Genomic DNA, 11,070 nt, shown 5'->3' on the forward strand with positions numbered 1-11,070 from the left:
AGAGACTGGGGCCAGGGACTTAGATGTACAGTCCTCAGCATCTAGATGCTACTTAAAGCCATGAAGTGGATGGGATGCCCAGGGAAGTGAGCGTGGAGTCAGGAGAGGAGAGGACTAGTACTGACAGTGGGAACTCCATTGTAAGAGGCTAGGCGGAGAGGATGAAGCAACAGTGGGGATTCAGCAGTGCTCAGGAGAGAGAAGAAATCGAAGAGAACACGAAGTAAGCTGGAAGCCACCATAGAAGGAGGGATAAAGTATTTTAAATCCTGATGATGTATTAACTACAATGAAGACAAAATTGACAACTGGATTGGAATGTGGAAGCCCTACGTAATTTTGGCAAGCATTTTTATGGAGTGTGGGTTAAAGTCCAAGTTGGGGGGATTTAAATGAATGGGAGCCGAGGAACTGGAGACTATGAATATAGAAAGCTTATAAGCCATTTTACTTCAGAGGGAAGCAGAGAAATGGGGCAATAGTTGGAGGAAGTAGAGTCAAAAGAAGATGTTAAGATGGGAGAAATAACAGGCAAGACCTGTTAGAATAAAGTTCAGTAAGAGTGAATGATACCTAGTATGCAAGTGAAGTTTGGCATAAAATAAATCTATAGTAGCTGCCCAGTTGAACTTTCTGTAATAATGGAAATGTCTATCTGTGCGGTCATGTATTGTAGCCACTAGCCACGTGTTGATACTGATCACTTGAAATGTGACTACTGTGACCAGGGGACTGAATTTAAAATTTTTATTTAATTTTAATTAATTTCAGTAATATAATAAGTAATAAATATAATAATATAAAATAAAAGGCTGGATGTGGGTGTAAACCCTGGTAGAAGAGATTGTTGTGGAAATTCTTTTAGACTGCTTAGTTTTTGAGTGAATTAAACAGTCAACAGCTGAGAGTGAGGATGAGGGAGGAGATACTGGATACTGGATATTGGAGAGTAAGAAAAGAAAGTGTGGACTGGGAAGCTGAGAGTGTTGGCTGACCAGCATTAAGGGTTGCTTTCAGAGTTGTTTGCATTTGCTGTACCTTGGAGCAACAAAGGAGAAAACAGTTGGGATATATCCTGAACAAACTGTACAGATAAGAATGTATGTTATTTTTAAAGAGGATAAAGCGTAAGTGATTATGTCCGTGTTCCTTTATGAGAAAGTGCTCATTTTTAAAAATGTTAATCTTAACTTTTATTAAAGATAACAGCAGTGTGGGTTTTTTAATTGTTTTTTTTCCCCTGCTCTCGTATATAGCTTAACCGAGCAGAATTTGAAGATCAAGATGATGAAGCCAGAGTTCAGTATGAGGGTTTTCGACCTGGGATGTATGTTCGAATTGAGATAGAAAATGTCCCCTGTGAATTTGTGCTTAACTTCGATCCCCATTACCCAATTATTTTGGGTGGTTTGGGCAATAGTGAAGGCAATGTTGGATATGTACAGGTAGGTACCCTTTGCTGCATGCTTTGACAATTGGGGTTCTTGGGACATACTTCTACCACTAATCTTATTGAAATCTCTTCTCCCCTCAGATGCGTCTGAAGAAACATCGTTGGTATAAGAAAATCCTCAAGTCCCGAGATCCAATCATTTTTTCTGTAGGGTGGAGGAGGTTTCAGACTATTCCACTCTATTATATTGAAGACCACAATGGAAGACAGAGGCTTCTAAAATACACCCCACAGCACATGCATTGTGGAGCAACCTTTTGGGGTAATTTGTGATTGGAATAACTTGCTTGTAGGTTAATTTAAGCCATTACAGTTTTGCTTTTCTCCATTAAATCCCAATTCATAAGATTTTTCTCTTTTTTTTGGATTGAGGTACATATGTAAAATGGAATCCAGAATTTGTGATTCACTGCATTTCTTTCTTTCTTTCTTTTTTCCTATTTTCTTTAAGGTCCAATCACTCCACAGGGAACTGGGTTCTTGGCAGTACAGTCTGTCAGTGACATAATGGTAAATATCTTGAATGTTTTATTTTCCAGATTGTGTACGAGAAGTATGTCTTGAATATGGAATATGTACCTGAAACTTGAAAATGACTCGTTTTTTAGTATTCATAGCAAACTTTTCTTTGCTTTTAATTTTTCTACATCTTTTTAAGTAGGATGTGGGAATAGAGGTAGAACTATTATGGTACTGATGACATTTTATATTTTTATGCATTTTTTGGACTTTTTTCTTTTTTTTTTAAATATTCTAGAGAGAGTGTGCACGTATGCACGGATGGGGGGCAGAGGGTGAGAGAGAGAGAGAAAATCTTCAAGCAGACTCCCTGCTGAGCTTGGAGCCCAGCATGGGGCTTGATCCCACAACCCTGAGATCATGACCCAAGCTGAAATCAAGAGTTGGGTCACTTAACCTCCTGAGCCACCCAGGCACCCCTTATTTTTCTAAAAATATTCTAAGTAGTGCTCACCATGTGCTAAACATAATGCGCGGTTCTGAGGATACTTCGGATACCAGCTAGACATAAGACCAGCCCTAGTAATGCTGGTTTAGCAAAGTATGTTCATACAGTCTTCATTTGATCAGAGCAGGTTTTATTGGCCCTATTTGACAGAAAACAGAATAATGAGCAGATGAAATCTGCTCTGGGGGGCCACAATTTAATTTCTTAAACATTGTAACCAAATTTTCATATTCCCTTGCATTCCAAATTGGTTATTGTTTTAAAATTATGTTATTGTGAAATCACCCTCCAGAGAATACTCAAGATGTCATCATTAGTTTGGCTTACGTATATTGTAGCTTCAGATTGCTTTTGTTAAAATACTGCTTTGTGTGTTCAGATATTCTTTCTTGTTCTTTCTTAGCTGGTTGTAAGTGAAATGCACTTTAGGAATTTATTGCATCCTAGAATTACAGTTTTTCTCTTGCTGATATTATTCCTGTATTCAAATTTTGGGGGTTCTTCCCAGCCTGATTTCCGGATAGCTGCCACAGGAGTTGTCCTCGATCTGGATAAATCCATAAAAATTGTGAAGAAATTAAAGCTAACTGGTTTTCCTTATAAAATTTTCAAGAATACGTCGTTCATTAAGGTCCGTATATCTGTATACTCACATATTTATAAATGTATATTTTATTGAAGGAGGAATGAAATACTTATAAAATATAGTCTGATGTTTTCAAAAGAGTATTTGAAATCTTTTATAAACTTGGTCTTTGCTATTTTTGGTTTACTACTTTCTATTGGTCTCTATGTTACTTAAATATGCTCAGAAAATTCCAAGGTGACGTTAATAGAGCTACTTATTAATCGAGGCTAATCCTTATTCCGTGTGGGACTGTGACAGAGCTAATATTGAAAATATGTAATCTCATTCACTGGCTTTTTTTTCCTGCCTTTTTGGTTTGTGTTAAGAAAGTGGGGAAATCATAGGTTTATTAAACAGCTCAGTAGAAAAATAGACAAAGTATTTTGTAAAATACTGGTTGGTAGGGGTATGGAGAAATGGATGCTCTGTTAAATGCAGTATAATGTAGGAGGGTAGTTTGAGTGACATTTATTGAAAATCTTATTAGTGGGGGTTTCCATAAAAGTACTGAGTTAAGATGATCATAAAATATTCTTGTAATATCAGGTAATAAAGTCACTAACATTTATCCAACTCTCTTTCTTTTCTGAGCATGTGCACCTAAGTCATAGGATATGAGCTGCAGTCCAGCCCTGGCCAATGACAGCAAAGGCTTTCTAGGCCAGTTCAGTCTGATAGATAGCTTTTTGACCTTTTCTTCTCCAAAGATATCAGTGATGAGCATGTTAATGAGCCTACAATAGAATCTTGATTAATGTTATTTTGGGGAAGATGAACTAGAATTGTATTCCTTTTGACCTAGTAATTCCACTCTTGGTGGGGAAAAAACATTTTGATTATTTTATCACTATTAAAGAAGTTCTTTTTTTTTTTTTTACCAAGGTTTCATTTATGAAATAAATAAAATGTCTGATTTTGTGTGTATGTATTTTTTTCATATACCTATAGGGAATGTTTAATTCTGCCTTGGAAGTGGCCAAATTTGAAGGCGCTGTGATTCGAACTGTCAGTGGCATAAGGGGACAGATCAAGAAAGCACTCCGGGCTCCAGAAGGAGCTTTCCGGGCCAGCTTTGAGGATAAGTTGCTGATGAGTGGTAAATATAACTTTGTAGTATAATCATAACAGCGTCTTACTGTTCACTATTGATTCTAGCCAGTGTGGACTAGAGGTTGTAGTTCAGGTTTTCGAAAATTGGAATCGGCTCCAGCTCTCTCCAGTTGGAACATCTTATGCAGTGTGCCGAGTCATGCTGTGTGTGGAGCCATGTGATTCACACCCAGTACAAGTTTCGTGATATTTAAGAGTAGTTTACTTGGTGAAGTCTCTCTTCAAAAACCATGCAGCCAATTAGAGAAGTTTGGAGTGAATGTTTTGTTCTTTTGTTTGACAAGATGAATCTTCTTTTGAAAATGTTAAAGTAAGTTATCTCTTTTTCCAGATATTGTCTTCATGAGAACCTGGTATCCTGTCTCCATTCCAGCCTTCTATAACCCAGTAACATCTTTGTTGAAACCAGTTGGTGAGAAAGACACCTGGTCAGGAATGCGGACCACTGGTCAACTCCGGCTTGCCCATGGTGTCAAACTAAAGCCCAATAAGGATTCTTTGTATAAGGTACAGTCATGCATACATGTGCTCCATAGATGGGGGTCATCCAGATGCTTTTGTACATAATGTTTTCTATGTTTTCAATTTTCAAGTAGGAAATCTACCATTAAATTTGAATGAACATGTATATTCATAGAACATTTTGGAAAGAATGCAGGCAAGTGGTAATAGGGGTTTTCGTGGGTTGGAAAGGAGACAAACTCTTCACTGTATACTCTTCTGAACTATTTTTTTCCCCATCAGATACATGTATTACTTTAAAAAACATTAATGTGCTAATTTTTATTGAAGCAATGTGAGTGGGTTTTTTTGGAAAGTTTTAATAAACTTTGTGGTGAAGTGTTAACATAAATACAGAAAAATATACGGACCTTAAGCATACAGCTCATGAATTTAACCCACCCAAATTGCCATCACCTAGATCAAGCAATAGAATTACCAGCACAACAAAAGCTCTCTTGTGACTTCTCCTAGTCACTACCCCACCTCCACCTCAGAGATAGCCATTCTCTTAACTCCTGACATGTAAATTAGTTCTGCTGTTTTGAGTTTTATAAAATATAGCATATACTGTTTTGCCTGGTGTCTTTTCTTTCAGTTTATGAGATTCATTCATGTTCTTGTAGGTATTCATTTGTTGTTACTGTTGAGTAGAAATCTATTATGTTATAATGTCAGTTTATTCATTGATGGACATTATTTCCAATTTTTGGCCATTATAAATGCTGCCGTGAACACTTAACATGTGACTTGTTTGGTGTTCACGTGCACACATTTCTTTTGCATTGATCCCCCCAGGTTGGGATTGCCAGGTACGGGGTATGCATGTGTTCAGCTTCACTGTATGATGCCTACAATATTCTGGTGTAGTGTACAAGGTTAGACTCCCACCAACAGTAGTTGCCAGTAGTTGGCATCATCAGTATTTTTTTAATTTTAAGTTCTCAGTGCCTTTCAGAATCCCATTTCATTGGATTTTGGTCTTTGAGAACTTTATTTTCTTCACAGGTTAACAATGCATTTGAAAAGATTTGTTTTAATGCAGGATAAATATAAATTGTTTTATAATAAGAGGGGGGTTCAGGATATCAGTCTGCCATTCTGCCAGAAACAAATTTCCTAGGCATTACTTTTTTAATAAAATAATTAGTAATCCAATTTTTAATCCTGTTACATGAATTTCTAATAAAATATAGTACAGGACATGGTACCTACAAGGACCACCTCTAGCTTGTGGTGCTTACTCTTTTTTCAGAATGTGATTTCTCTGAGTTCCTTCATTCTAAGGATTTTAGGTTCCTCCTAAACAGAGAATATTGAATATTATCATGGATGATGTCTTTAATAATAAATTTAAAGACATAGCAGAAATATTCTCTATATAGTTGATATTGACCTTGGTAAAGACCTAGGGCAAGACTTTCCACTTATTAACTATTTTTGAGGCAGTTGAGAGTTTTGGTCATCTCAATTTAAGCATAGAAATTAGATTACCTTAAAAATTGAATGTAGAGAGTATTTGTTCTTTATATGTCATTTAAATCTCATTTTTCTCAGCTGGCCTCCCATCAGAAACAGGATAAAGTTAAACTTTTTAATGAGAATCAGGGATGGGAACACTTGAGCTCCTGCTGATTGGAGGAAGAACTATGTCCTTAAATCCACAGAGGTTGATAGTGAAGATGAACACCTAGATTATTGTTATTAGGCTAGAAGAAACTACCTCAGTGCCCCCAAAATAAGGTGTGGGTTTTCCATTAAAAGAAACTTTGGATATGTTCATCTGCTATGTTGAGATCCCCATAGTTCATACCATAGACATGGACACAGTTGATTTTTTGGGAGAATTGTAAGTATATTCTTTGTATTTCTCTGTTTCGCCTAGAGCAATGTACATCCATTGAGGCAATCACAGTTGATGGATGATTGAATCCTCATTTCTGATGATCAGCAGACTCTTCTCAATCCATTGAGAAGATTTTAGGCAAGTTTTAAAAGCATATAGATCATAATTTAAATACATCACTGTTTTTATTTTTCTTTTTAGCCGATTGTGAGGCAAAAGAAACATTTTAATTCACTGCACATTCCAAAAGCCTTGCAGAAGGCCCTGCCATTTAAGAACAAGCCCAAGACCCAAGCAAAGGCAGGCAAGATGCCGAAGGACAGGCTAAGACCAGCCGTCATACGGGAACCTCACGAGAGGAAGGTACTGTCAACGGATGGCTTCCTGCATGTTACATTTAGATGTGAAAATAATGCTTTCAGTAGCACAGTTGGTGTTTCTGTTGCGTTCTCGTTTTTCTTCAGGAAAGGATAAGAGCCAGACTTATTTGAGGCACTAGAACCGGAAGTTAGAGGAAAGGCCAGAGTCCATTTCCCTTCTTTTGTTTAGTCATGCTGTGTCTTATGCATTTTAATGGGGAGTAATAGGCACCCAGCTGGCAAATCACTCTGTCTTAGCTGTACATTGTATCCACAGTGATTAACAAAGGTGATTATTGGTGAAGGCCATTCTTTAAGTATTTTGCTCAGTAAATATGCTCCTACTTCTGCCTCCATGCAGTTGTGATTTCCTCGTTCAGGATAAATTTTCCCTGAGTTAATATTCATTTGGATCATAGATTGATTCTAGTTTTGATACATGAGCTGAGGTGTTTAGGTCCCCTGAAACTTAGAAGGAAAGCACATGTAGGAGTGTTCTGGTGCTCACTGGGTTTTGTTCTTGTCAGATCCTTGCACTGCTGGACGCTCTGAGTACAGTGCACAGTCAGAAGATGAAGAAGGCCAAGGAGCAACGACATCTGCACAATAAAGAACACTTCAAAGTGAAGCAGAAGGAGGAAGAAGAGAAACTGAAGCGACAGAAGGACCTCAGGAAGAAGCTCTTCCGAATTCAGGGTCAAAAAGAAAGGAGAAATCAGAAGTCCAGCCTGAAGGGGCCTGAGGAGCCATCAAAATGAGCTTCAGACAGACACTGTCATTTGGATCTGCAGAGATGGATGGTTTCAAATATTACAGTACTTGTAAATGACAACAGGGCACTGGAGCCCAAGAAAGACCTCTTTGTTGAATTTGTCGCCCAGACTGTGCCTTTGAGAAGAGAAATGGAAACTCTGTTGATAGGACACCCGTTCATTCTCAGCATCTAGGTTATGTCAAGATTTAAAGGAATATTATTTATGGTGTTGTAGATTCCTTCACATTCCTCTTACCTGTCTCAGTTTAATTATTTGTGCTACAAAATATTAAATACTTTCCTGTTAATTTTGGCTTAATAGTTTTCATTAGGGATGAATGCTTGATGATTGTGGATAATGCCTATTCTGCCACCTTCATGACGAGTCTTCCAGAGGGGGTAAATATTGACTTGAAAACTCAGCTTTAAAATTTGGAAAAGAGAGCACCTGGGTGGCTCAGTGGTTAGGGTCTGCCTTCAGCTCAGGTCATGATCCCAGGTCCTGGGATCGAGCCCCGCATCGGGCTCTCTGCTCCTCGGGAAGCCTGCTTCTCCCTCTCCCACTCCCCCTGCTTGTGTTCCCTCTCTCACTGTCTCTCTCTGTCAAATAAATAAATAAAATCTTAAAAAAATAATAATAATAAAATTTAGAAAAAAGTGTATGGTCCAGTGCACAGCTGAGTTTCCCAGAGGCCACGTGATGTGCAATAGCACAGTAGCCTGACTGCAGATGGGAGAATCCAGCTGCTTCTATTTATTTATGTTAACCATGTAATGGGCTAGTTTGTGTTCTTTTAAAACAAATTAATAAAAAATACTTTAACATTTTCTTTCATTTCTTACATAGTAAAAATTGATAGATACAATCCACTTGAAGAAAAACTCTTTGAAGTCCTCATTTTTAAGAGTGTAAAGATCTTGAGATCCAAATACCTGGGAAGCGCTGCCCTGAACGACTCCCTCCTGAGGTGGCCACCTGTTCTGCTCGCCAGCTCCCAGTTCTGTACCCAGAACCTAATGCTCTTGGTGTCAGGCACCTTACAGGAGAACAGTAAATGCGGGGATGAACTAATTAAATTCCTGCTCTGTCACTAAATGTGATTGCTCCCTAGCTGCCAAGATGCTGTGGCCTGGAAGCAAGTGTACAGGAAGACAGAAGGGGAGCTGCTGCTGAGCTTTCTGTCTCCTCCCTGTGCCTTCCTCAACACACTTCCCCTGCCCAAGACCCCAGATGCGGTAGGTGGCTTGCCACTTGCAAGGTGCAGGGGGCCTTGAATGTGATCACGTGCTTTACAAACTAGGTTCTGGCAAAGTTAACTGTGTAATGAGATCCTCGTAGGGGAGTTGTTATCTAAGTGAAGCTGTTTTACCATCCTTTTAAATGTCTTTTCTTCCTCTGTGGACTCCTGACCGAAGAGACAGAACTGAGGACTGGCCTGGTGCCCCAGGCTGGCTCAACTCAAGGAGACAGATTCTGGCCCACGCAACCGTCTGCCCTCCACTGAGGGTAGGCAGCAAGAACCCCAACCCGGAGGGCCAGTGTGGTCAGGCCTTTCCCCTCTGGATAATGCCCTCTGAATCTGACAGAAATACAGTACTACCACATTAATGCAAGAGAAGAAGAAGCAGGTGAAATGAATTTTAGTACTTTAATTTTTAAGCCAATATATCTAAAATGTTACCACCACATACAGTCCATATAAAAATCACTAATGAGATAGTCGACATTTCTATTTTTTGCCATTTTTGAAACTCGGGTGTGTGCTTTACTCTTACAGCAACTCTCAATTCAGATGCTAAATTTTGTGGAAAATACTTGATTTATACCTAGATTTCATTAAATTTATAGTGTAAAAGATTGACATACCCTAGTTGTTTCAAATATAACTGAACTTAGTACCAGTTTTTAAATTGAAATTCATTAAATTAAACAAAACTAAATGTCCAGTTCCTCAGCAGCAGTCAGACATTTCAGTTGCTTGATAGCCTGCATGGCCAGTGGCTGTGCTGAGGACAATGTGGCTCTACAGTGTAGGAGGTCTGGAAAGGCGTCCTTAAAGGAAGCAAGTGACCTCTGATGCATCATCTGAAGAAGCAGGTTAACTTGGCAAAAGGTAGGAGTGGGAAGAAGAATATCAGCCAGCAGGAATGTATGTGCAAAGGCCCTGTGGCACAAGGCAGCACAGTATCTGTAAGCCAGTGTGTTTGGAGCCAGGATGGGCAGAGGGTTGCAGGAAACTACAGAGGAAGATAGAGAAGGAAATGGAGAGGCAGGCGATGAGGCTGCATTAAGATACTGTCTTTATCTCAAGACACTGGAAAGCCCTTTGGAGAATGTTTAGCTGGGAAAACATGGTCAGATTTGTATTTTTGAAAAATTCCCTTTACTGTGGGGTAGAGAATAATGCAGAGGGAATCCAGAGGTAAATCCTGGAAGGAGGCTGACACAGGAATGGTAGAAGATGGTACAAAGAGGGAGAAGTGGGGGATGCTAGCGCTTTAGGAGGTAACATTGGAGGTATGTTGGATCTGAGAGTTGTGAGAACAAGGGGTTTTCAGGAAAGATCCCTGGGACTCCTAGGTGTCTGGCTTGCACTGAGGATTTTGCTGGCTGGGCTGCTGGATAGTGAGGAACTCAGTTTTAGGGCATGGTACCTGTGGGACAGCCATATGGAGACATCTGAGGAGGTAGTCAGGAATACTGTGAAGCTCAGGTTGACCTATCTGGGCTTAAAATGCATTCCTAAGAGACATCAGCACCCTCCTGGAAGAGGATTGAGTTATCCAGGGAGGGGTCAAAATTGAACACAGGTGGGTCTTAGTCTAGCATGCTTCCCATTGGTTCAGTATTTTCACATACCTCAAAATCACCAAGTCCAACCCATATAAGCAGAGCAGTGCAGCCCAAGAAGCCCATTGATTGTGTTGCAGTTCGGTTGACTAGAGCTGAGCAGGTCCAGCTCAGCAAGGCTGTGCAGAGAAGCCAGACATGTAAGTGACATCAACAGGTAGGACAGCCTGTCTTTCCCAGCCAGTGTCTTAGACTACTTTGGGCAGACTTGACTATCCCAGTGCTGAGGTATAGGAAGGGTCTGCCATTCACTGTGATTTGACTAGGTAAGTTGCTGAGTATCTCTGAGTTTCAAGTTTCTTGTCTGTAAGATGGGGTTAATAACCAATCTTGCAGTATGTAAGGATTTAATGAGATTACATGCAAGGTAACTGGTACAGAACAGGTTTTCAAATTTTTATTTTTCTCCTCTGGTCCCATTTTAAAGAGGTGTGTAAGCCTATGTATTTTAACACATACACAGATTCATGTAACCACTACCACAATCAAGATAACAAACAATCCTCTCTCTCCCAAGCACTAACTCATGCAAGGTAGCCCTCCCAACCGTCCCCCGCCCCACCCTGCTGACTACTGACATGCTATTCCACACGACAGCTTT

At 39.5% G+C, this 11,070-nt stretch overlaps 1 protein-coding gene across 3 annotated transcripts in view; it reads left to right on the plus strand.

The window, feature by feature from the left end:
* BMS1 (BMS1 ribosome biogenesis factor) overlaps positions 1–8,197 on the plus strand; it is a 49,784-nt gene extending 41,587 nt beyond the window's left edge. For all 3 annotated transcript variants that reach the window (XM_025880626.2, XM_025880627.2, XM_025880629.2), the window contains exons 16-23: positions 1,257–1,445; positions 1,535–1,715; positions 1,905–1,963; positions 2,929–3,051; positions 3,997–4,144; positions 4,490–4,665; positions 6,707–6,868; positions 7,392–8,197. In XM_025880626.2, the coding sequence (XP_025736411.1) occupies positions 1,257–1,445; positions 1,535–1,715; positions 1,905–1,963; positions 2,929–3,051; positions 3,997–4,144; positions 4,490–4,665; positions 6,707–6,868; positions 7,392–7,622 (1,269 nt within the window). In that variant the 3' untranslated portion in view covers positions 7,623–8,197. The remainder of the gene's footprint in view (positions 1–1,256; positions 1,446–1,534; positions 1,716–1,904; positions 1,964–2,928; positions 3,052–3,996; positions 4,145–4,489; positions 4,666–6,706; positions 6,869–7,391) is intronic.
* Positions 8,198–11,070: the final 2,873 nt, after the last annotated feature.

The sequence above is a fragment of the Callorhinus ursinus genome, unplaced genomic scaffold (genome assembly GCF_003265705.2).
Source record: "Callorhinus ursinus isolate GAN/ISIS: 27379988/994484 unplaced genomic scaffold, GSC_fseal_2.0 scaffold20, whole genome shotgun sequence".
Classification (NCBI taxonomy): domain Eukaryota; kingdom Metazoa; phylum Chordata; class Mammalia; order Carnivora; family Otariidae; genus Callorhinus; species Callorhinus ursinus.